This window comes from Thunnus maccoyii, chromosome 14 (genome assembly GCF_910596095.1).
Source record: "Thunnus maccoyii chromosome 14, fThuMac1.1, whole genome shotgun sequence".
Classification (NCBI taxonomy): domain Eukaryota; kingdom Metazoa; phylum Chordata; class Actinopteri; order Scombriformes; family Scombridae; genus Thunnus; species Thunnus maccoyii.
In genome coordinates this window covers 24,542,249-24,569,434 of record NC_056546.1, presented here as the reverse complement: position 1 = coordinate 24,569,434, position 27,186 = coordinate 24,542,249, and the positions used below count along the sequence as shown (strand labels likewise).

Below are 27,186 nucleotides of genomic sequence, written 5' to 3'. Positions count from 1 at the left end.
TTCCCATGCCCCTTTGCGGTGATGCCCTTGTTTTGATGACGTAACTACGCACAGCCGTTCTATTTTGCGTTACCTCATAGACGGCCAGTCAATGGAGTCAAGCGGTCACGGCGATGCTATAATATTAGTGACAGGCGAATCCGTAGCTGATGTAACGAGGGTTTTTATTTGAATAGATAACTGCTATTTAGACTGCCATGCCCGCGAAGGTATAGTTTTATGCTGAATAATTGGCTCGTTTGCAGCTGACGCGCCGTATCAACACAAAGGCCTATGTAGCTAGCAGCTAGCTAGCAAGTGATTAAACGCCAACAGCAGCTGCAGCGAATTAACAGGCGTACCGTTTTTTATATTTTATCTGTAAAGCAACCAGTCTGATCTACTAACAAGAAAGCATTTGTGTATTTTTTGGTTCTCCACGATAATGGCGGAAGAGGGTGCGGTGGTCATGCAGCAGAATTTGGACAGGTGAGTTCAAGTTTAAGGCTAACATGCTAATAGCAGCTACGTAGCCTTGCGTAAAAATCACGACCGTTGACAGAAATTAGGCAAAGTTAGCTTCGTTTTTGACAAACAAACTTCTCGACTTAAATATGTGTTATACCGACTAATGACCTTAAACTCTGCAATGAATATCATTAATGTTAGCCAGTGTATTCTTGCAGTGTTGATACAGGACGTCCTCCACTAGCTACTGCTGTCATAAAATTGCTATAATAAGTTGCTACATTAAGTGACCTTAATATCTGCATATTACTTTGAACTTATTCACTTTAACGTTATATATGTTATTAGTGTGACATTGACCTTGTTACCCTTAAAATTAACTAAAGGTCATAAGTGTCAACTGCCACTTTTCCCCAAATATTTGGCCTGTTAAATATTGACCCTCAGACCAGAAGAAAGGCTGTAATCAGCAAGATTTCTGAACTTGTCACGTTCATGGTTAACTATCATTATGGCACAGAAAGAATGAACTGTCTGCCTATCTCATGTTACATAGATGACTGAATACAATTTTCATGGCAAGTTTGCTGTCCTCTCCCTTGATATGTACCATTCAAAGACACATGTCTGAATTATGTGCATGGACAGAGTTGGTGTTCCCACACAGATTTGTAAAAGAGAGAAAATCATATTGAGTATACCCATTTGGACAAAGTCTTGAGTGGAGTTGCTGACATTAGGAAAAGTTATGAAAGAGGAAGTATGAGCAGGTTTCATATCTGTCACTAACAAAGAACATATTTTACACTAATTAAGACAAACAAAGCAACAGAATACATATATTGCACTTTGAGTGTTTTGTCGGCCCAAATCTGTGTTTTAGCTTCCAACACCACAAACCTGATTAAAAAAACTTCATCATGGGCATGAATTTGAAGTTGTACAAGTGACAAGCATCATGAAGGAAGAGTGAGCAAGGGCAAAAAACATGGCTGGAAGCAACATAGAAGAGAAACTCCAGATGGCAACAAAGCAAAGCTGCCATTGAGGGGGAAAAAAGCTTTCTTGACCAACTCTTTTTTGTGATGTTGTACATTTAATCAAACACACTGAGCTACGCATCATGCTGCCAAACTGTCATATCTGTTCAATGCCTGTATACAAAAGTCATTGAATTTCTTTTGAAACTTGGAAAAGTGTTGCAGTGATAAGTTTAACAGCTTAATTTTCAGTCAGTCGACAGTTCTAGAGCTAAAAACACATACAATCCTACCCTCAGAGCACACAGTCAGAAACTCTGCAGGTCCTGTGGGGCAGTGCGCAGTCATGAACTTTGCTCTGCATGTAGTTCATCACTTTGGTGGTCACATTAGACATAAAGTCCAGACAAAACACTGCAGCCTAAAATTAATGTCTAATGAAAGGTTCCTCATTCTCATTTTTCGTGGTAGCCGGCAGCTAACCTCTGTAGGTGATAAGTTGAACGCCCACTCTGAACAGCATTATTCTGCCTTTTTATTTGACTTCCTGAGCGTCATTTCAGCTGTGAACATTTCCAGTGTTGTTTTCACTTTGTGATTTAGCTTTTTGTTCATGCTGCTCTACAAGGAAAAAGTGATGCACCGTGTCATTTCACCGTGACAAAATGTAATTCTAGAATCACACACATAAAATTTTAAAAAAAAAGAGATAATTTAAAGGGCTTTACTATGTGATGTCATGTAATATCCTGTCACACTGATCAGCCATACTTGACATCTTAAGGGCATTGTGCTTGTGGCTACCTCATAACAATGTATGCTTATGACAAAAAACGATCTTGTACTGTTAACTGCTTGGGTTGATCTGCTGTCTGAAGGATTTTATCTTGAAGCTTCGGCTAGTAATAAGGTGCATAGTTTCATGTGATGGTCAAACTGCACAAAATTTGAAACAAAACTGAAATCTCCCCACCCCCACCCCCCCTGCAGAGAGGACCAAACCCACCTTCCCACCTTTTTATTTGCATATTACAGTTTACTCATTGTAAAGACTACACTAAACCATACCAGCCTAAATTCATTCTATATATTATTGAAGTACATATTATTTTATAAATCTTCAGCCACAAGGAAGGCTAACTGGGTGGGCTGTTAGCGGTTTGAGACAATCAAGTTACTTTTACAGAGTTGTGCAGTCTTCTGACAAAAGGACAACATACATCTATTAACTAATTTTAACAGGCATTTGCAATACAATAAGTTTTACAACTTGCAAGTGCGATGAAGGCTGAATCTAGTTTAGTTATCATAATGCAATTCTAAACCAAGTTAAATGAATCTGCTAAATCCAATGTACTGCGAGTGAAAGCTCTGTCAGGACGGGAGTAGTTGTGCAAATAGATGAAGTTTGTTTTATTTGTATTTGTGTTATCAGTGCACTTGCCATATTAACGAATAAGAATAAATTGTCATTGTGGAAAGGACAAGTCATGGTATCCAAAGTGCCATCATCTTGCTCCTGTTTTTTGTTGGCATATGTGATGTCGAGAAAATTAAGGGTCGGTTAAAGGTGCCCTGTGGAATTTCCTTGTTAACATTCAGTGTTACTCACCAAAATGCATTGTGTGTGTCCTTGAGGTTTAATAAACATGTTTGACGCATTTTCCTTCCTTTTGAAACATTTGCAAAAATGATCTTTATGCCTCTGCGCATGGTCGCAGGCATTATGTTCTCTAGTCGTCCGTCCGTCTGTCCCATTCTCGTGAACGCGATATCTCAGGAACGCCTGGAGGGAATTTCATTACCTCTGGCAAAAACATTCACTCGTTCTCAAGAATGAACTGATTAAGATTTTGGTGGTCAAAGGTCAAGGTCACTCTGACCTCACGAAACACCTTTTTGGCCATAACTTAAGAATTCATACACTAATTACAACAAAGTTTCACACAAATGTCTAATAGGATAAAATGATGAAGTGATGACATTTTTATATCCAAAGCGTCAAAGGTCAACTTCGCTGTGACATCATAATGTTCAGCAAAAACACTTTTCTGGCCATTATTTAACGGCCATAACTCAGGAACAGAAGGGGAGATTGTGACCATATTTCACATTTGGTCAGACATTGTATTGGTGACACTAATCTTGGTGTCCACATTAAAACTGGTGATTTTTTTTTTTTAGATCTTCCGTGCTGCCGGGTTAAAGATGTGTGTGAAGCATCCACGTTTTAGAATTTGTAGCTTTGCCGCAACATCCATATCTGAAGCATCGTCTACTATCATGGCTACAACTTTGTCTTCTATCAGAATCAGCTTTATTGGCCAAACATGTAAACACATACAAGGAAAATACACTTTTAAATTCCTTCAAAGTCTTCTTTACAAATATTATGAGTCTGGACATACATGGATTTAAACTGCAACTTGACTGATTGATGGACGTATACTACTGCAAGGTGGTATTTCTAATTATTAAAAGTTTGAAACCTGCATTGTTAACATCCATGTTAACTTGCTAGCAGTCTTCTTCTTCCCTGCCCTTGTTAGCATTGACATTGGCATACAAGTGTAACCATGTGTACATGCACAAGAACAAACAAAACAGGGACACACATACATAAAATATTGCTCCACAGTGCAAGTAGTGGTCCAAAATTCCACAGAACAATTTAATGCCTCTTCTCAAAATTGTGAGGATGAGTAATTTTAAATTATTGTAATGAGTTCTAATTTAGTGAGAATTTAATGCTTTTGGGCTTTCAACAGTTTTCATATGCCTGGCAATATACAACATTCAAATGCAAACAAAGCTTTTTATGTTGGACTTGACCACACAAGCCATGCTGAATTAGATTAGATCTGATAGGTGTCATCCACCAAGTAAAGAGGGAGTGTTATTTTTACCTCAGACAATGGATGAATCTCAAACATTTTTCTCAACTGACCAGGCTAATGTCTACTCACATTTATTCTGTTTGTACAGATGGGTGACAAATTAGGAAAAAACGGTCCAGGTCTGAATGCTTGACCCCTACAGTGAGGGGATCTGGTGGCTCTGTTATGCTGTGGGGGGCATTTTGCCGGCATGGTTTGGGTCCACTTGTCCACTCAGAGGGAAGAGTCACTGCAAATCAATACAAAGTTGTTCTGAGTCATCACCTTTATCCTATGATGAAACATTTCTATCCTGATATGAGTGGTCTCTTTCAGGATGACAATGCCCCAATTTATATGTTCACTAGGGAACACTGAATGGTTTGAGTATGAAAATGATGTAAATCATATGTTATGGCCTTCACAGTCACCAGATCTCAACCCAATTGAACACCTAAGAGCTTTTGGGCCAATGTGTCAGACAGCGCTCTCCACCACCATCATTAAAACACCAAATGAGGGAATATCTTTTGGAAGAATGGTGTTCATCCCTCCAGCAGAGTCCAGAGACTCGTAGAACCAGTGCCAAGGCACACTGAAGCAGTTCTGGCAGCACATGGTGGCCCAACACCTTACTAAGACACTTTATGTTGGTTTTTCCTTTAAATTGTCATCCATCTGTAGTTATAATAAACCAAGGGTTCATAGATATGTTAGCTGTTTTAAGTCAAACAAAGCCAGGATGTCTGCTTTCCAAGCATTATCACGCTAAACGTCTGACCAGAATTTTCCATCTTCTGTGTGAGAGGCGGTGAGCAGATGCTGCAACATTCGGTCCAAGCACATTGGTGTGCCGTTTCCCTCAAAATAGTCCCTGGCATTTGATAGCTTTTGCAGTGTGTACTAAAAAGGCATTTGTAGGCATTTGACGCAGCACTTTCTGTCAATATTGAACTTTACACTTTGAAACCATTTCCCAAGCACATGGTACAGTAGCAAAAAGAAAGGAAGGGCATGTGAGCTTTGTGAAATGTACTTCAGCTGCGTGCTGCGGGTGTGTGGCAGAGGCAATAACCCTGACAGTGTTTGAGGAGTTGATAGCAGGAAGATGTCATGTCCCCTTGCTTCTAGACAGTTGTGCACCCAGCCTCTATCACTGACAAACATAAGGCTCCACAGGCTCTTATCTGGGCCTGCCACAAGCAGCCAGCTGCCCCTGCAATGCAGCGTTTCACAAATAGATGTGGGGGACACATTTTAGTCCCGCCTGACCCTCTTATTGGCCCTCACACCACCTCCTTGTTTTATTCTCGTTTCGAATGCTTTTGTTGTCCAGCTTGCTGACCCTTTTGCTGCCTGTATGAATGGGTTAAATATAAAATGTATAAATTATAGCTTAGTTATATTGATGTAATGCAAATATTTTTCCAGACCATATTATCAGCTATTTCTAATATTTTCCTTTTTTTGAGGACAATATCATGCAGCCCTTGTTTGGATTAATATAATAATATGAAAGCACCTGTAGTCATGGCCAAAGTATCATCAAGTTATTGGTCATTTACTCTAAAGCATCTTAGGTTATTGGACATATTCTCAATATAAATCAATAGCTGGTCAGCAGTTCACCTATCATGGCTTTGTAACCTTCAACTTGTGGAAATAACCTGCACAGTGTGGCATTAACTGAGCCAAATGACTTGTCTCAAGCTAGGTGGTTTAGCTGACAGGCCTGAGTTATTTGAACCATTAGTCATTAAAAGTATCCTGCGTAGTTTTTGCCAAATGCAGCAATACAGGAAGACGGGGAGGAAAAAGACTGCAAGCTAGTAAACAAAAATGCAGCTTTCAAAATGATTAAGAAATTGGCTTTGTGTTTTTGGTGAGAAACACTGTAAACAAACATAACTCCGCTGGGCACCTTTTAACTGAAGGCCATCATGTTCACTTTGTGAGCCTCAAACTCACGGTTGTATCTAGAACTCTTTTCAATGCTGTTCCACCCCTCACAGTCTGTACACTGTGTACATTTTCATATTGCACATAAAGATCTCCAGATAAACATAACACGTGAGACATGGAATGTAAGCCAATGTGAATCTAATGACTTCCATAAGAAATAAAGCTTAATAGCTCAATAGTGACATACCATTCATCATAGTCTTCTTCACTTTGGAAGCCAGCCATTTATGGGCCAATGAAAGCATAAACAAAAGCCTTTTCCTGGTTGTGCACACGTGTTAATGCAATACAAAGGTCACAGTGCCTCTACTGCTGGTTATACAAGTACACAAGTCTGTTATGGGCTAGTCTGAGGCTGTAATAGAAGTAGGAGGCTCCTGTGTTAGTTGACTCTGGACAAACTTTACTTACCTGTTAATGACTGATAAACAACATAAACATACCTCCCTGAATCGGGTTTATAAGTCAGTTTCTTTAAAGTACTGTAGTTATTTTTGATAGATTTCACAAACTACTCCTTAAATACAAAGTACATGCAATAACTGAAAGACTAATATATTTTTGTTAAAACTGTCATCAAGGTGTTGATTCAAATCTGGTTATTTTTGAAGCTGGAGATTCTGTTTCTGTATAGATTACACAATATTGTAAGGACACCCTGTTATTTTTGTTGACCTTGTGGAAAATGCCCAAGACTGTAAAACTGTCATCTTGTCAGTCGGTCTGGCAGCTGACATTCACCAGTTTATCTGCCAAAGAATAATTTAACCAGAGGCTGACACTTGGGTACTTACTTACACTCTGGTAGTTGGTAGTTGGATAATATACTCTTCCAGGGTGGCAAACACCCCGGGGTGTTGTTTAACTGACTTAGACAAGACTAGTTTGTTATCGAGTAGAAGCAGTTAGACATGGAGAAGCCCCCTAGGCCTTAACGTTCCTTTAAGATCTTTGTGGGCCCGAATCTGGTGCTCCTGTGCCCTGCCTTTGTGTTTAGGAACCTCCAGTTTTCCCACAGTCACGTGACCTTTGCTGAGTGAAAGGAGCCTTTGTGGGGTGGCTTATGTGCTTCTTAAAGAACGAGAGCCTGACTTGTGAGACGATGTGAAAGAAGCTATGCTGTCACACTCATCTTTGTACACAGTGTCAATCACACTACCATCCTGTATTCCTGTAGAGCCCACCACCAGACCCCTTTTTTCTGTGTCTGTGTCTTTATGATACAGTCTGCTGGGGTTGAGTACTATTCACATTTGAACCAATATGGTGTCGATACCTTGAATTCGGTACAGGTACCCAACGGTTCCTTTTTTTCGGTACTTTACTCTCTCTCTAATAACAAAAATGTAATTTCAATTGTAAAACTAAATCCAAATTTCTCAATTTCAACATTGTTATTTATTAAGAACATATTGTTGTAACACCCAACACAAAATAAAACCCCTCTCCCCTCCCAAAGCCGTCCCTACAACCTCCAGCCTGTCGCAGTCACTAGGGCATAGCGTGAGAACACTGTCGTCTGTTTCATGGAGGACGCACATGTGATATCCTTCCCAAGATCTAGGAATCATAGCAGCGAGGTTAGTTGCTAGTGGGGTTGGGGAAAAAGGGGAAAAATGGGGGGAAAACAGTATATTAAAAAAACAAAAACAAATGAACAATGGACAGGGTAAAAAATATATATATATTTGAATGACAAATAAATAAAGGTATTGTATTTACAACTTAAAGTATAAAACAAACTACTCTAACAATGAACTACTTTTGTGTTTGATGGGTATTTCCCCTGGTTAGATGTGTTGCTATGGCCTGCTTTGCATTTGGCATCACAAATATTGCAGTTTGGAAAAGTGTAACCACACTTGCGACCATTTTCGGCTCATTATTGCCCTGACTGTGTTGGACTTGAACAAGTTGTAGGTTTAGGGCAGCGGTAACGCAGTCTCACTCTCTCTTTTTCTGTAATGATACTCTCTCCCCCAGATGTGCAATTGCAACAAGCGGTAAACTAGGAGGGATTCTCTGAAAGGCTCATAAGGAATCTAATCAGTATTTATTTGAATTCACAACACAACCTGCTCTCAAGGTACTGAAATTTGGCACCGATTGCTCTAATGTGAATAGGTACTCGGTAATACCGACACAATTCAGTCAGTATCCTTAAAAGTTCTGAGTGTGGTACCCAACCCTACAGTCTGCACTTTCTTTGATTGTTGAAATTACATCCACAGTTGAGGTGAAACACGTGATGTTGGCCAAGCTGGACTGGAAGGATCCACAGTCCTTCACTGCTGCACATTCTTTTGATCCTGGCAGCTTGAAGGTTTTTCAAAATAACTAAAATAAAAAGGATAATACACACTGCTGTTCACCTGCCCTTGAAGTTTCAAAGCAGTCGGTTAGCATTAGGTGGATTAAAGCTCACTGTAGAAACAGCAAAGCCCCACTTGAGTTTGCCTGTTCAACATGTAAATAAGCGGTTGAGACGGCAGGTCACCTTGCATAAGCAGTTTTCAGGCAAGTCGCCATCATCAGATATCCTTTTCTTGAAGGACATTTTCATGGAAAGCTTCCAGATGTTTTTAAGCAGTGATGGGGAGATGTGGCAGGTGTAGGAGCACCTTTGAACATGAATATGTGAATATACTGTATCAGGAGTAGCGTTGTGAGTACATCGAACAGCAAGTATTCATTACACCTGATAATATACTGAATTTGTGTAATTGATTAAATCTTAGATTGTTCTTCAGACTAGTTTTATTACTGTCCATTGTTTTGAATTTAGAGGTTTACAAGCCAAATCAATTTGCGCTTAAATTCTTGATCTGCGGGAGATCATTTTGTACATGTGCAGCGTAGGCTTATCTGGACAAGAGTTCTGTTAAACAGCGTTGAGGCAACAGTGAGTTGGAGATTAAGGTTTCACACAGAGGATAGCATTTCGATGGTGTTGTATTAGGTCCTGTCATGCTGTGGGGCTGGGTTACAGGAATAGGAGCCAGTGACTCTAAGGGAGTGCTGGGTTTTGTTCTACACTGTTGTACTCCTGTGGAGGCATCTGTCCACTTTTCTTTTCATCCTCATGTTTTAACAGTGCCTCAGTATCAGCCTCTGAACCATCTTTTGAGATCTTAAGGCCCCCAGTGTAGGACATGGGAACTGGCCACATCCTTTTTATATAACCATCAAAACTGCCCTGCACTCTGTACACAGTGCAAAAGATTGTGATCACTGAATCATCACAAGCAGCTTCGTGCATGCTGCAGGTTCACATAGCTGACAGATGCACAGAGGAGGAGGGCTGTTACGGGATGGGCCCTGTGAGGACAGTAGACAGGAGTGTGAATGGAGGGTTAATGTTTCCATCACACTCAGATTCTCCACATGTGCCCATCCTGGCCCTTTAGCTGGCCATGACACCTGAGCGCCTCGACCCAAAGGCTCCTCTCCTGCATCGTCATGTTTTATTCAGCACCAGGGGAGTATTGGAAAATCATCCATTGCAGGCAGACAGGCAGCAACCTGAGCAAATAATCCAAGTTGGCCATCTACAGTCTTTCACAGAGGACCCCCTCAACTCCCCAGTGGCCCCAGTAACAGAGCACACCTAGACCTCAGGATGACGATGACAGAGGGCCAGAGATTTGACATACATTATTCAACTGTAGGAGCAGGAGGGTTGAAATATACATGGTGCTCTATGGGGATTCACTGAGTCAACTACTGAATAAATGCTGAAGCCAATGTGAACGTGCTACTATAAAACCCACCAACCTCTCCAAAAAGCATTTCAGTGAAGAGGCAGTTTTAAAAATTAGTCTTCCATTAAAAAGAGAGCGTTTTTATAGACATGCTTCTTTTCATTAACAGAATTGAGTTTCCATCACAATGAGCCTTTGTGGTTACCACAACTCAAATTAAGTGCCAACAAGGCATACAGCAGTAAAGCATAACTTCTAGATTTAAACCATCTCCTCAAAAAGCTATGGGTGACATCACAGGTATCTAGACATGTTCATGTCCTTATGGATAAGTTAAAGCAAAATGTGAGTGAAACAGGTGAATGATTGTACAAATACACTGGGACAGTGTGGAAAAACTGGCAAAATCCTCATGGTCACAGGCAGTGGGTAATTTTAGTGGAGTATAATTTTTCCTTGCATAATGATTGTCAGTGAACCCACCAGACCTTTTCCATACTTCAGATGCATTTATGGGGTGCCACCTTCATTCTGGGCATAGGTTTAGCAATAATAGCTATAGCTGATACCACAGTTGGATGTTTCTATTATCCCTAATGTGGTAAGAAACATTTCCTACTTCCTAGAGAGAGTAAAAAGGTTCCAGGTTTCCTCCATTCCAGGCATACCTGTCTTTAACGGCAGGAAATGGAACTGAACTGTAGATACGTCCTAGCAGGTCAGAAACAGGCAGCTAGTTGTCTAAACTTTGAAAACTTCAGAAAAGACATCCTGTCCTGTTTAATACCTCTCAATCTGTCTTGGGTCCAGAAACCATGAAAGTGATGATGTATGCTTACTGTTCCCTAGATTTAGTTAAGATTTATCTGCCAAGTTTTTTATTGGCACAAATGTCTTGATGTGAATGACACCCAAAATGTATATAATCCCAGCATGAGAAGAAAAACAATCATCTCTATTACAATCTGTCTCTCCTTGTTGAATTTATGCCAGGGATTTATAGGAGGTGTGTTTAGACTCATCATTGTTTCATTCATCCAGTGAAATGCCAACTGTTCAGGGTTCAGTGTAATTATGAAAATGAGAACGTAAATGTCACAGACGGATAGGCTGCAAATGGGTCAATGGCAACCAGTCAGCCCTCAAACCAGTGGATCTCCTAGCAATAGACTAGTCCCAGGGTTAACTGAATGTGAATGAGGCTTAAAGGGAAGTCTTGACATTTTGGTTTTAGTTGGTTATTTTTCTTCATCTCAGCAATAATCAGACAACGTGTAAAAATTGCACTTGATTCATGCGAAGTGATATAATTCCTTAGTCATAGTTTTTGAGAATGGCCCAGTGTCACTGATCAATTATTCAGATCTAACCTATGACTATATTCACTGGTACTAGCAGCTAAAATAAGAATGTCACTGGTCTAGATTCTTGAACTTAGCCACATGCAGTGAGACACATGGGTGGTGAACCTTCCAGCCAGCCGCACACTGCTGATTAATTATGGAAAAGCAATATAATGTCACAGTTGGAGATGTACTGTGGTAAGGTCAGGGAACTTGGATATCATATTACCTCCCAGATGTTGGACAGACATGGAGCGGAGAAGAGCGAGGGGGTGTATTGTTCACAAAAGGAGTCCAATTAATTGGAAGACTGTGTGCAGCAGACAGGCCAAACATACTAACTAATGACTCCATTCCTGTTAGGAGGCACAAGTTTGAGGAGGTGTACTCATACCCCTTTTTAAACGGAGGAAGTCTTTACTCTGAAGGTCTTTCAGTGTGTGGGACGATACAGTTTCAGAGGAGGGGAAGGAGGATGTGTTGGGATGCTTGTGGGCGGGAGGGGGGATGTTAAAATATGGTTTGGCTTGAGGCCAGAACACAGCGTTTGTCTGGATGTCACACACAGGGGAGACTGTCTCCTCAGTTTGTCTCCATCCAACACCCCCCCTCTGCTTTCACTGCACATCCTAGCTGTGGTTTTTCAGAATATTGTGTTCACCCTCACAAGGTTTCTCTGGTGAATCTAAGTTCGACTAGCGATGTGATCAGTCCTGAAAGCCAACATCAGAAGAATGTAGCTCAAACTAGAGGAAAAGCTAGTGGCCATAATCAGTAAAAAGCCAGAGAGGGGTTGACCCCATTTTGAATATACTGATCATAAAAGTATTGGTTTTTGATAAGAAATGGTATCTGTAGTTGTGATATGATCTGAAATATAATCATCTGGAAATTCTTTCCTTGTATCCAGATGGCAGGATGAAGGGCCTCTTTGTTGGATGGAGAGTTTGCATTGAGCCGTTTTTGTGGTGCTGTCAGATATGCGTGACAAGCAGTCAGCATCACAGCTTGTTTGCCTATAGGCTTTATGTATTGATCTTGGCTGATTTCATGCAGAGTCACTGGCCCAGAGTGATTCGTGACTCAGATACACACATACACGCATGTGCCGGGTACATCTACATGGCCTTAGACTGCAGTCAGACATTTCATTGTCCTCATATGTAGAGGGAATTTAGCTTTATCTTGATAGACGTCAGTTGCCAGCATGCACATACATGGACCTGTATGTCCTTCACAGGATAATTATGGACTTCTAAATGATTTTGACCACCTAAATGGTATTATAAATATGTTATAAAACCCAGCCTTCATTTGACATAGAATCTCAGGTCATATTGGTGACAGGCAGTTTTTTGCTAGCTGGCCCTCCAGATGGCCTCTGTCTGTCTGTCAGTGCCTGTGGAGAGAAGCTCTATCTATTAGTCATGTCTCATTACAGATCACATTATCAGTCAGATTCATTTAGATTTTTTTTTTCCAGTGATCAAGGTGTGTTTGTTTCATTGTTTTCATCCCGCCTGTGGGTGTGTGTGTGTTTGTTTTAGGAGCTGCTGGGTGTGTTTCGCCACAGACGAGGATGACCGCACAGCAGAGTGGGTGCGTCCGTGTCGCTGCCGCGGCTCCACCAAGTGGGTTCACCAGGCCTGCCTGCAGCGCTGGGTTGACGAGAAGCAGCGGGGCAACAGCACAGCGCGCGTGGCCTGCCCACAGTGCAATGCAGAATACCTCATCGTCTTTCCCAAACTGGGTGGGTTGCATCTCACACAGGAGATAACCAGGGCTGCTGAGATGAGCTGGAGGCTTAGAAATAAGAAGACGACCTTGAACAGGCACTAGCTTAGCTTTGTATTTTATTTTAGTTACTGATCACTGAGCAGGGTTGAAGGGGCTTGAATTTCAGAGCAAGGTTTCTGTGCTTGTTGAAATGTTAGGGAGACAAGTATCCCTTTTTAATTAAAATTTCCAAGATAAACCGCGACTGCACATACCTTTAGCTAGCTTCATGAATTAAGATTCAGTTTTTCCTGGTTATTAAAGGACCAGTGTGGAGGATTTAGTGGCATCTAGCGGTGAGGTTACAGATTGTAACCAACCAAATACCCCTCACCCTCCCCTTCCAAACATGTAGGAGCAGCTACAGGGACCGTGAAACTTGTGAAAAAGGCAAAAGGCCCTCTCTAGAGCCAGTGTTTGGTTTGTCCATTCTGGGCTAATATGGCTTCCTATGTAGATATAAAGGGCTCATTCTAAGGTAACAAAAACACTGATTGTACACTAATCAAAACATACTTATTATATTCAGTTTCTACCAATAGATCCCCCTAAATCTAACACACTGGTCCTTAAAGTGACAATTGGCAAAATTAGGATCAGGTATAATAAAAGAGTGAAAAATTGCCTTTCTGCTGGTTGTTGTTGTTGAGCACTAAGACATACTGAGAAACTGCCAAAAGTTTCAAACTCATAAATCTGAATTTTATTAGTTGTACTGTCGCAATGTCAAGACAACTCTCATTTTCCACCACTTGTCAACACTGAAGCAGCATTATAGAGCAGCTTTCCATGTAAATAGACTGCTGAAGCTCCACAGAGGGCACTCATAATAGTCGCTGCCTGTAACTGTACTCTAAGCTCTGAGAGCTATTCAGTTTGTCTTGCCTGAGTGCATGTTTATTTATTCCAGGGCCAGCGTAGGTTCTGTGGTGATCTGGGTAAATATTTCCTTGCAGCCTAATGAGGAACAGAAGGGTGCTCACTTGTTATAGGGCTCAACTCCTGGCTGATTGACCAGCAGCAGTTTAGGGAAGCGGCTGCTGCAATTATCCTGACACGTCAGAATGACGAGGGCTTCAGTTGTTCCCAAACATCAGCTATGACTCATCTAGTGAACACCAACAGTGCTTATTTGGCCAGAACCTGCTCACTTTTCAGTTTCTCGCTGTTTCAGATCCTTCCATACATTTCTAAGAAACAAGTGACTTGTCCTCATGCTTTTTGTTTCACAGCAGTGACAGAAAATTCTAGGTACAACAGAGATAAAAATGTTGGTTTTATCCCTTTTATAACATTCTTACTGCCAAATGTCAAAACTTGCACATATTAAGGTTAATACTGGACACCTGTCTCTACATTACCCATCAGTCTCTGGACCATTGCCATTTCAACCTCAAAGAGAGAGAAGTTGCAATTTGAGACAGGACCTGGCTCTAAGAAAATGTTAGTCTGCAGGAGGCTTGGCCCGGCTGGTAAACAGGTTCATGTATATTTATAGGGACCAAGGCTGCGCTGTCACTCACGTTGGCGCTATAAGCAGAAGGTTCAGCTGAGCTTCTTTAGACACTTCCTCCTCCTCATTAAATAACCCTATGTATGTGTGTATCTACCAGAGCTGAGAGCTGATTATTGGCACTTGGCTGGTTGCTGGGTATCTCAGGGTGAATGTGTCTGTCATGCTCTTTCCTTTTGTATTTAAGGTCGTGTTGATTGGCTGACAGGTCCCAATAGGCCTGTTAGTTACTGCTTTATTAATCCTTACATGCAGAAATAAATAATTCTGTAGAGCAGTCAAACAGATCTCGATAGTTACATGTGTTCAGTGATAATATATGATTCATTAAGGTGTCACACAAATTGAGAAACAATTAATTACTGAAAGATGCATGTAACTAATATAGGGCAGTTGACAAGGTTGTAACAAGGTCATGATAAGGTCAAGTATTGCCAAAGAATTGTGCCAAGTTAGTGCATTCACAGGTTTTGTACAGATATCTTAATGCACCCAGTGTTTGATTTGGAGGTAAAGAGTAACACTATTACCATAGAGTTCATAAATGTATACCGAAGCACAAAGAAGATGTGCGAGAGGTTCAGTGAAATTGAGGTGAAGCCATGCCTGACTAGTTGCCAGGCAACATGGTAAAAAGAAGTCTGTACTGTACGCTACACTGGAACAAATTGCTCACAATCTGGTATGTTCTTCATATTAATGTGCCTTTTCCTGCTTGTGTGGTTTTATTAATCCAAACAGATTACTGTGTTTAGAAAAAAGGATTTAATTTTAATGTATATTCAGTTAATTGATGACTAAATAAATATGAAAACTCAAGCAAAATTGAATTCAAATCAAGGGTAGTTTAGTCCAAGAAAACTTACTTGACTTTTTGTCCAAAGGAGATACATGGCCGTGCTTGTGTTATCTAATCTTAGTGTCTCTCTCACATGCTCTGGCTTTAAGACACATTATGAATTGAGTCTCTGTTTAACAAAGCTGCATTTGAAGTCATGCATGATTTAGACATAATGTGTCAGTGTTATTCTTACAGTGTGGCACATCATTATGATGTCTCTGTGGTTAGTTATTCTTGGCAGCTCTTCTCTTTTTTTTTTTATTACAACAACCAATGAATAGTTCTGCTTCAAAAGGTAAAATGTTTACCCTGAAGCTCATCAGCTCCTGACACCCACTCCAAAGTTTGTTTTTGAAAGCTCAAGTGGTTTTGCCAAGAGCAGCAGAACATTGTGATGGATGGGCCGGTGGTTTATTTTGAAAGGGAACTTCCTCTTCACTGTGGCTGATCTGCTGAGTAATGGTACCCTTAGAGAAAGATACAGCAGGCTTCTGACACCATCACTCATTCTTTATTGAGGTATATATATATATCTATATATATATATATATATATAAGTGTGTAACCAGAGGCTTGTGATACCTTTGTCTTAGCTGTGTGTAACTTTCTTTGGTTTCCCTTCAGTTCAGATGACAGACTGAGCAGATGTGTGGGAGGATGCTGCACATCTCAACTGGCTGCCTGTTGTCAGTTTTGCTTTTTTTTTTTTTTTTTGAAGTGAGAGAAGGTCTAGTAAGGTTCAGCTGGATCTTCTGGAAATCAGTGGGATATCTATCCTATATTTAAAAAAAAAAAAAAAAGGATTAATTTAAGTAAGTGTAAGACCTAAAGAGGGGGGTAGTGAGCTGAGGAGGTAGGATGTATTACTTGGAGTTTAGGAGAGAGCTGTGAGAGTGCTAACCTTTTATTGCCACCTGTTCTCACTTCCTGTTAATAGATGGAGAAATCTAATAGATGGAAATCATAACATCTACTAGCAGGATTTGCTCTTGTCTGGTAACCAACCACGATTCAGAGATTCATTCTTTTTATTAAGAAAAATGTTTTTGTTCTGACAAAAAAAGGTTTTCACTTTCCGTCCAGCAGCTGAATGTGTCCGTACAGGAAGTGGATTAGTGGCTGCTATATGCAGAGAGTCTGAATTTTACCTGAGAGGCTCCTCATCCACTGGGAAAAGTGTCGTTAGCAAGTGTCAGATAGAGGTGGCGAGGGAGCCGGGCAGAGATGCTGGATGTGTCTGGGAGAGAGGAGTGGGAGTGAAATTGGGTCATGCAAGTAGTCAACGCTGCAGCTCATCAAAGGCTGACAGAGAAGAGTGAAGTGACGCCGCCGCTCTGCTGATGAATTTACGAAATCGCAGCTGTCCTTCAGTGTTTCCCTGTGACTTTAACATCACATTCACACATCATTAGAGCTCTGCTCGGTGATGGTGACGTTTCTAGACCATACAGAGCAGGATGTGCCTCAGACGTGATCCTTTCCAGCAGAGCACAGCATGCAGACGTTGCATGCTGATTTGCTAATTTTGCATTTCTGGCACTGAATGTAACAGACATGGACTATCTAGCATTTGCAAATAAGTATCGGTATTTTATTTAATCTCCTTGGAATAACATATCTGCACAGATTTGTATTTCCAAACATCTGTATTCTGCATTACTATCGCTTAAACCTCAAATAGTTGTATGAATTTTAAATTTAAAGAGTTCACTATATCTTGTTCTACACTTATGTACCATCTGAGGAGTTCCAGTCCCTTGCTGCAGGATAAGCTGGGCATTAGTACACTTCAAAGTAGGAGGAGTAGAGAATTGTCTGTTTTGCTGCATCACTGCTGCAGTGTGTCTTTGCCATTTTTATTCCAGCCCTGCATTCCTTATTGTGGTAATACAGGCACAAGACTGCCTAATATTTATCATTTGCCTGTTGTACAGACAGCCAATCACTGCATGTGTATCGTGTTTGTTAAAAAAAAAAAAAAAAAAGCTTTAAACACAGATAATAAATTCCTCCTTTTTGAGTATAAATTTCGTGGCTTGGCTGCACAAGCGGTGGTATTTGCAGCAGCTTTAATTAGCCCTCAGAATAATACTTCACCGCTCGGTGACAAAACAGAGATGACAGATTTCAATTTGGGTGATAGAGGCTAAATTGTGGACAGGTAGAGGCGGGGAGCGCTGCTGGGATGCTGCCACAGTAGTTATTTTCTCAGGGTTACTGCTGTGGCCAGTTCATTTCTACTGGCCTGACAGGTATTACTCATGTTTGGCTCCTGGCTGGGTCCCCTGCCTGCTGCCTGATCAGATGGGGGGTTGATTCGGACCCACAGATCACCTTTTCCATTAACCTAGGTTTTGATTGTTTTCACTGAATTCTGGCACAGGAGAGACGGTGGCTAGAAAGACTGCAACTCACAAAGATGAGGGTAGTTTTTTATACTCTTCTGGCCGTATTCCCACCAGCACCTGCTGCGGAGCCAAAGCCAGCCTATCATGCTAATTTGACTGGCAATATAACTCCGAGGACGGCGTGTCCTTGCTGCTCCTTCTTTACCGACGCTCTGCGTAGAGAGGGTAAACAAGCCAGCTGGAACAGTGTGCCAGCATGCATGCCCACTACTGAGGAATTGCAGTTGCACTTTTCCCCTCTCTCCTTTACTTTCTCCCCCTCCCTTCTTTTTAATTATCTTAATTATGGAATCTGCTTCCCTTCGCTGAAATGAATTGCTCAGCTCTCCATCCTGCCAGCGGACCATTAAGGGTGACCCAGTTCCCTCCGGCCTGTGATGGTGTAATGCTTAGGCAGGGAGAAAGCGGAAGAGATTCCAACACTGTCATCAAAATATGCCATATTAATGCACTCGAGCATTCTGAGATCAATCCGGTCGGCAAACACAGGTGCAGTAAAATGGAGCTCTGGACAGCATCAAGAGGTTGGCAGTGGACAAGACGGAGCCACTGTGTTTATAACTACTTCAGAAATAAAAGTGTGATGTTTCCGTTGTGTGTGAAGTAGCTTTAAAAAGTGCCAAACGCCTCTCGCTCGCTTTTGGTTTCATCCTCAACAAGTGGTTAGCAGCCCTGCTGTCTATAGAGAAAGACTTAGAACTGTGACCTAAACTCAGAGCTTGTAAACAGCTAAATGTACTCAGTCGCTAACAGAGGCTGAATTGTATACTAACTCGTGGCAAGTACTTATGGGTAACAGCCTCATGGTGGCCTGGCTGTACAAACAGCTTAATAAAGTCTGTCTTATTTCCAAACTGTAGAAACCCACAACCCCGAAATAACCACCGAGCCTCCGAATTATTTTAGGAAGCTGCTTCCGTTTTTACACTTGATGTGTAGTCTAGTGAAAATGTTGTTAAAGATGTTACAGTTAGCTTTGGTTTCCTCTGGAGGCTCATGAAAATATAGCCGCTCAGGTGTTTGCTTTAAATTTGTCCACGTTCTAAATGATGATTTGGAGATGGCTCGGCAGCTCCTGCCTGTAATCCTCCTCCTCCTCCACCAGCGGCCTGTAACCAACTGCAGCAGTCCTCCTTATCTTTAAACGATGGAAGCTTTCCGCGCTACAAGGTCGCTCTGGTTTTTACTTAACACCAGCCTGTAGCTCAAATGAACAGGATAATATATTTATCAATCTGCTGCTGACATGTTCAGAGGGGAAAGTGTTCTTGAACCAAGTCCTGCTTTCACAACCAGCAATGACTCAGCACTTTGAACACCACCTCACTGCCTTATTTCTCAACTCGACAAGACATGTGTCAAAATCACTATTTTAAAAACGTGTCACTCATCTCCAGAGAGACACGTTTTTTAGAAAGCTGATTCAGATGACCTTTGAATCACTTTTAGAAATATGTGATTGTTTTACATCTCTGGACGATAATCCATGATCATATGTATGAAGACAAAAGGTTTTAAATGGCTCTTACTAATCAGATACTGTCAAATTGTTTCTGCAGACAATATTTGAATTCTGGTGAATATATTTACTTTTGCTGGTTAAAACGTTCCAGAAAACATGGTTTCAAATATTAAGTATTCTTCTATAACATTACGAGTAAATTAGCAACAATTAAAGTTTAAGTTCAGGAAACTGTGCTGAGTTATTTAATTTGACTTTAACGCTCAAAAACTCCAGCAAATATTACTAAATCCTGATTGGTGGATATCACCATGCCCCGCCCACTTCAAACCAGTGAGAACATTTACTAGAAAAACATAATTAGAGAAATCTCTCATGTTAAAAACTCCAAACTGTTGCTACTTTGGCAAAACATTTTGCGTTCATGTAGCAAAGCATCGGGTACAGTAAGAAGGTAAAACCAGACTCTCTGTGGATCTTCTCTTGGAGTTTGGGAGTCGGTTCCACTGCAGCACATCGAGACCCACTGGTGCGTTTCTGTGCTCAGTCCCTGTGGCGGCGTCCCCACACTGCTCTCCTCCCACTGACTCCTGGGTTATTAATAGGATGCGGATGGCTCTGTCTGAGTGAGGAAATCAGGTTGCCTTCCTGTAAATATTGCATGATTTCCCTCGAGTCAGCCTGGAATTCCAGAGAGGAGGATGCAGCAGAGAATTTGTTTTTTAGGTCCTGCTCCTCATGTCAGACACGGACTTAACTGCTCCGAAGGCCAGTTTGGACTTCAGATTAAGCCTTATTACATGGTTGATGAGACTCAACCCAGTTCTTTTTAATCTAAGTGTAACCTGCCTGCGAGGCATACAGCGTCCAAAATTAACACACGCTAAGCTCCAAACGCGGGTAGATTTTCCGTTTTGGCGAGTAAATCTCTGAAGGCTATCTGCCACACTGGTGGGTCAATATTTGTGCCAAAATAGTCATCTAATAAAATATCTGGCATGATGGCTCGGAGGAAATTACTCATGTTTGTCTCTATACAGTGTAGACACGCATCCCATATGTGTTTTTTAATCTGCATGTAAACAGTGCTGTGAAACAGGTGAAGGAGCGTCGGCCACAGACTGTTTCAGCGCTCTACCCGCATTTGGTGCCTGGCAATACCTTATCATCTCAATGACATGTACTGAAACTTATGTATATGTGACACAAAAAGGCAATTTATTATTTTGGTTGGTAACAAAAAATTTGCGCGGATTTTTTTCATCTAGCAGTCCCCGTGGCAGGTTAGTCAGAGAGTTAATTTTGGACAGTGGAAACATACCTCCTCCCTGTCTGTCAATAAAGCTGCTACATACAGTCTGCACCCACCTCATACCTGGCCTGCTCTAAAGTTTCACTGTGTTAAGGAAGCAAGTTGGTTTTAACACGGCTGCATTGTTGTCATTTTTCTTTTTGCACTAGAGAACACAATGTTTATTTAGTGTGAGCTTCCTCATGTCTTCACTTCTTTCAATCTCGTTTTTAACTTGTTTAATTCAGCGTAAACAGCCGTAGGCAGGAAAGGAAAATGTGCGGTTACAGGTCAGTGTTGATTAAATTCCTGAGTCACTTCATCTGCCAGCTTGACTTTTACACAACATGGAACATGCGAGCAATGGCGACTTCCTTTTAGAAAGTGTTGTATCAAAACAAGTGAATGAGGAGGAATCAGTCAGTGTTTCTAATGAGTGTTGCTGTTTGTCTCCATCAGGTCCCGTGGTTTATGTGCTGGACCTGGCCGACCGGCTCATCTCTAAGGCCGGCCCCTTCGCCGCCGCCGGCATCATGGTGGGCTCCATCTACTGGACTGCCGTCACCTACGGAGCCGTCACCGTCATGCAGGTCTGACCAGAGATCCTTCCGGAGAGGTTTTGCTTTATAGCAGAGCTGTTCATACTTGTCAAGGTTGTGACGGTGACTGTTCCTGTGCACTGGATAATTAAATCATAATGTACTGAAAAGCAGTTCTGCAAGTCATGCACATATTTCTATTAAGGGGGAAAAAAGAGAAAGTAAAAGTTATATTGTTAAAATTCAGCCTGCATTATAAATCGTCACACAGCTGCTCTTACACCCTCTGTGCAAATACAGTTTTTGGGTTTTTTTTTTGCTCCTTTATTGCTCCTTTCTTGGATTCTTTCTAAAAGTGAACCAGTTTGACTCCTCTGCTGTTACTCTGCATCATAACGTCCCCCCTGCTCTCCAGGTGGTGGGCCATAAGGAGGGCCTGGATGTTATGGAGCGGGCCGACCCTCTGTTCCTACTCATCGGCCTGCCCACCATCCCTGTCATGCTGATCCTCGGCAAGATGATCCGCTGGGAGGACTATGTCCTGCGCCTGTGGAGGAAGTACTCCAACAAACTGCAGATCCTCAACAGCATCTTCCCAGGTCAGAACACACACTGTTGTCTTTTTCAACTTTAATTAATCAGTTAATATATTCAAATGTCCTCATGCTCCTGTTTTGTCTTTTGTAATGTCGGTGATCTTGTTCAGTTTTTCCTTTCATTGTGAGATGATGTGAATAAAAGCAGGAGCTGTAACTGTATTCAGAGCGCAGCCTCCACGGCTGGACAATATAGTGAAATGAACGAGACAGATATGCAAAAGCATAAAACAATTACTTCCTCAACAGAGCAGTTTTATAATATCATAAATCCATTTAAGACCCAGAAGTTGTTTCAAAATGGATCCAGACAATGAATCAGAAGCTCAGTTACCACAAGCAGCTGTGATGTGAAACACTGGATACAAGATGTTAGTAACTCTGCACTACTGCTTGTGATGAACGGCTATAGCTTATTGATTTTGAGTCGTCATCATACACAGTAACTTCATGTGAAATGAACATAAAAGAGTGAGAGAGGGTTCTGTGATAAACGATCAGCTCTCATCTCAGGTCTGTACGGTCCAATAACTGACATCAAACTGTCACTTGGCTGCTGCCTTGTGTTTGTCTCTGCAGGGATTGGCTGCCCAGTTCCTCGCATCCCGGCGGAGGCCAGCCCGCTGGCAGACCACGTGTCTGCCACCCGGATCCTGTGTGGCGCGCTGGTGTTCCCCACCATCGCCACCATAGTGGGCAAGCTCATGTTCAGCAGCGTCAACTCCAACCTGCAGAGGACCATCCTGGTGGGTGCAACGCACATGCATACATGCATATACATATATGTATATGTATAACATAAAACAAGATACATAGATGAGTGTGTCCTGCAAGTCAAACACTTGAGGTCACAAAGGTCACGATAATAAAGTCCAAATTGTATTTATAGTAATGCAAGTAAGTTTCCAGTTAGTAGAAAGTGAATTGTAGTCACATTCCTCTCGTGATTTGAAGGAACCACAGCATCAGTGAATAAATGATTCCAGTTTAGCTCGTGTTACTGGTGCAACATTTGAGTCACTCTGGAGAAGCCTCACATACCAGCTCACCTACTGGTGAGGACAGCGAGGTAACCAGAGTGGCTCATGTGATCCAGGCTGCACTGATACCTCTGAACACTCTGTCCTCGTCCTCTCAGCTCTCTGACTGACAGAAAGGCTGCCGCTGCTGACGGAAAGCTTTGTGTCTCCAAAGTTTGTGGCGGATAGACGAGGAGTGCAGCTGCATCGTTAGATTTAGCTGTCACGCAGAGAGGAACAAAAGAATTCATGAGTCCGGGGGAATCTGCTGGCCTGGTGGTTAAAGGCATCTACCGTACGACCACAACCACCCTGGTTTAATGTCGCTTTAATGTTGCTGTCAAATGCAGGTGAAAATGCCCCCCCCCCCCAAAAAAAATAGGAGAAATGTCATTTTTAAAGGGAATCTATCAATTTTTTTGTCGCCTCCTTATTGAGTTCAGCTTTTTTTTTTAATGGTAAATCAACTATAAATATTCTTCATTCTAGTTCAAATAGAACATAACAGCTACTATAAGGACATAAAATTAGCACCAGCTATCAGCCAAATGCTGGTAAAATATGCACGTGGCAGGTGGATTTGCTCTCATCTATAATAATATGTAATCTATAGAATGGCTGCTAAAATTTGAATATTCACCAGCCGTTTGGCCGGTGGACAAAAAAGTAAATTGTGCACCCTGGCTACTATAATGCAGCAGGAAACAACCATGATGTTAGATATAAATCTGTCAGCTCAAAGTATTGAGCCAACAAGTGCAAATGAGTAAATGTATTATAATATTCCATGTTGATAGCTGGACAATAAGAAACTACGCAGTATTTTATGGGATCATAGGTGCTGAGTAGCAGTCAGTGTGGAAATGAAAGTTTTCTTGTTTTCTTTTTAAGTCGTAATTAGGAAAAAAGCTGTGATGTGTATTTAAGCCTCCTGTCAACACACTGTGTTTTCCCTACAGGGAGGCATCGCCTTCGTGGCCATCAAGGGGGCGTTTAAGGTGTACTTCAAACAACAGCAGTACCTGAGACAAGCCCACCGCAAGATCCTCAACTTCCCCGAGCAGGAGGAAGCCTGAGGAGTCTCCGCAGTCCGGAGGGAGGACGGCCGGACGAACCACACACCTGTGCTGGAGGGGTGAGGGGGGTGGGGGGAGGAGATGAACTGTCAGTCAGACTCTGAGCAACAAGTGCTGGTGAAACAGACTTTTAAGATCAGCGTCACCCTCGTTATCTACTCCTCAAACCGCCTCTCCACACCTCCTCACCCCTTCTGTTCTGGAGTGATTCATCGCACCGCCGCTGACATTCACGCAAGGATTCCCCGCCACCGCCACTACACCTTGTTTTTAAATTTTTGAAGCTTTCGTAAGGAGAAGACGGATAAGACGTGTGGACACACAGGAGCACGCGTGCAGTTACACACAAAGATCTTTCCCAAGAACTCGAGGGAGGATGTTTCAACAATCACATAACTAATACGTATTGTAGACTTACTGTATTTTAAGAAGAGAAAATGCGGGGCATGTGTAATTAGAAAGTTTTATAATAATAATAATAAATGATTGTTTTATAAAGTTTATTTTGCAGATTTGAAACGTCCCCTTTGCCAGCGTGTTAGGGGTTTCTATTGAATGATGAATCATTTCCGTGTATGGAATGTATTAATGATAAACAATAAATGTGTTTAACAGTTGTGAATCATGATGCAGTACATTAACCACAAGCAGGAAGCGTTAACTCTTCCTGCTACTCTAAGGTACTCCAGTAACACACTGACCACGGCTCATGAATTCAAGTAGAGGTGTGTTTTTTTAGATCCTGCATTATTCATGGGTTGTTGCATTTTTCTGTTGACATGCCTTGGCAGTGTTCACGTTGATTCTGTAGCTTTATCTCTATTTTCTAAAATGCTTTTATGTGTTGTTTTAAAACGTCATTTGCCATCACATCCCTGCAGGAGGAGCCTGCTGTCTCCACCGCGTCCAGGATGGACGATGCGACACGGATGCTTTTGGTCCTTTCAGAGCTTTTTGCAGTGACGGGATGTCAGACTGGAAGCATTTTTAAAAGCTTTGAGTGAATTGCACACAGAGCTTTGATGCAGCACTTTTCACTGGGAGACGTGAAACTTTGCTGAAAGTTGATAAACGTTTAGTTTTTTTGGATTTAAACATGGGGGTTCATTTTAATATAATTATAGATATACATATTTTTTTCTTTTTCCTCTCTCTCTCTTCTGCCTCACATGTGATGGGATTGTTGCTGCCTGAGTGTGAACTGTAGTCCGGGTCAGACACTGTGGGTCTGGGGTAATTACCAGGCAGATGTAAGTGAAACTTGGACACTGGCTATTGGAAATGAGTCATTGGAGCAATTTGGCAGAATGTTTGTGTAAATTAAAAGGTCAGTTCACCCAAATTACAAAAAGAACATATTTTCCCACTTAAGTTTTGATATATCTGTCGGGGAGTTCTGCCTCCACCACACAACTGAGATGAATGGAATTTGGTTGCACTGAAAAATAACCCTTTAAAAAAAAATCAACTGTATTTTAAAATTTCATGTGATTTGGGACTATTTCTTTGGCAGAAAGTTGTTAAGAAGAAAGCTCGACAGTAAGAAGTTAATTTTAATTTTGAATGATTTGAGCATTATGAAAAAATTCATTCACCTTCATTATACTGAAGTAGCAACATAAATCTCATTGATTTCAAACATTACTGCACAGTTAGATAGTGAGAAACAAATGCCTTTTTCTAATTAGGGTGAACTGACTCTTTAATCGACCCTTTTGTATCACTCCTGATGAGCAGGTCGGCACCTTGCATGGCAGCCTCTGCCATCAATGTATGAATGTGTGTGTGTGTGAATGAGTGAATGTTGGCATGTAGTGTAAAGCGCTTTGAGTGGTCGAGCAAGGCGCTGTATAAACAGTCCATTTAACATAGCCATAAATAGTAAATAAATAATATAAATTGGGAGCATGATGTGATTAGCAGTTTCACTTTTTCATGTGGCAAATATTTCCGTTCACAGGGCTGTTATCAAAACTGAACCACAAGTCTGTGTTTTCTGCCTCTGAGCGAACAAGAACATTCAGTATGTGACTTCCTGTGAACAGGCATGACTTAAAGCTGACCACTTTGAATATTTAACCCGCACGTGTAAACTGTGCCTGCTTTACAGGTGTCCTCCTACTCTCTGCTCTCCCTCTACATTCACTGTTAAGTCTCAACTCTGCCAAAAGAGACAGTGAAGTTAAAAGTGTGAACTGTGTTGTACAGACATTTGCTTCTGACTTTGAAGAGTCACATGGTATCAGTTCTGTGAATAAATGTATTTTTCCAGTTATTGACGTGGATGTGTTCTTTGCATCAGAAACGCACACTGTTCCAATCAGTTGTTTATTAATTAGAAACACACAGGAGACAATAAAAAGAACAAACTCAAAACGTCAGCACTCTGGTATCTCCGGCCCATGAACCCAACCAGCCAATCAGGCTTTTTATATTGCCAAAGACATCCTGAAATTAAAAACACGCTTCAGATTTGCTAAATGTAAACCAATCACTAGTTAACTCACAAGGTAAACGGTGCGTGGCCCACCCAAGCCTGATATGTAATGTTGCTAATCTCATATGAACACAGCTTCATCACGGCCCCCCCAGACGCTGTCAAGCTACTGCCTGCGGGAGTGAAAGTCTACCTAAGGCATGCTGCTGATGCTGGTTGTCTTTGGGTTTCCACCACAACAGGCATTAATGCCCTGTAACACAGTGGCAGTTGATGAAGCAGGGCCTTGTTTGTAAATTTAAAAAAAACACCAAAAAAAAAAGTTGAAATGGTTTTGATCTGGTTGAGACGTAGTAAAATGCTGGAAAACATTGAAGAAGCTTTTTGATACAGTACAATCATACAGGTACTCCTTTATGACTTTCTATGCAGCACCATGCGTGAGCAGTGAACTAGGCCTGAGAGCAGGTATGGTGGGGAAGGGAGGAAAAAAATAAATCAGAAATCTGTTTTTTTGGCTCTTTGAACAGAGTGGTTGGCGGCTCCACCAGCAGCAAAGCTGGTTAGCACCTGAGAGAGCAGGTCACGCTTATGCTGACATCACTATCCATGCACCATTAACCAATCAGAAGGGACAAACAGTCCTCTCCCTGGTTTATGCTGGAGGGAGGCTGGGGATGGGGATGGGGGGGGGGGGGACTCGTCTGCTGCAGCTACGCAGCAGCGCAGAGCCACATCTCACTCACACACTGTCCTCAGGTCCACATCATTAGGTTTATTGCTTTAGTGAGAGAAGTGCATATATTCAGAAAAAAATCCAGACTGGAGTGTTTCTTCAACCCCCTCAAGACATCAACATGAAATGTTTCTTTTCAGAGAAAAGGGCTAGCTGCTTTTTTTTTTTTTTTTTTTTTTTTTT

General features: G+C 41.6%; 1 protein-coding gene across 1 annotated transcript; it reads left to right on the top strand.

The window, feature by feature from the left end:
• Positions 1 to 57: 57 nt before the first annotated feature.
• On the top strand, positions 58 to 26,105 carry march5 (membrane-associated ring finger (C3HC4) 5). Its single transcript, XM_042432629.1, has 6 exons — positions 58 to 468; positions 12,857 to 13,059; positions 21,060 to 21,190; positions 21,555 to 21,738; positions 22,315 to 22,481; positions 23,714 to 26,105. Exons 1-6 carry the CDS (start codon positions 425 to 427, stop codon positions 23,828 to 23,830), a joined length of 846 nt encoding a protein of 281 aa, XP_042288563.1. The 5' UTR covers positions 58 to 424; the 3' UTR covers positions 23,831 to 26,105.
• Positions 26,106 to 27,186: the final 1,081 nt, after the last annotated feature.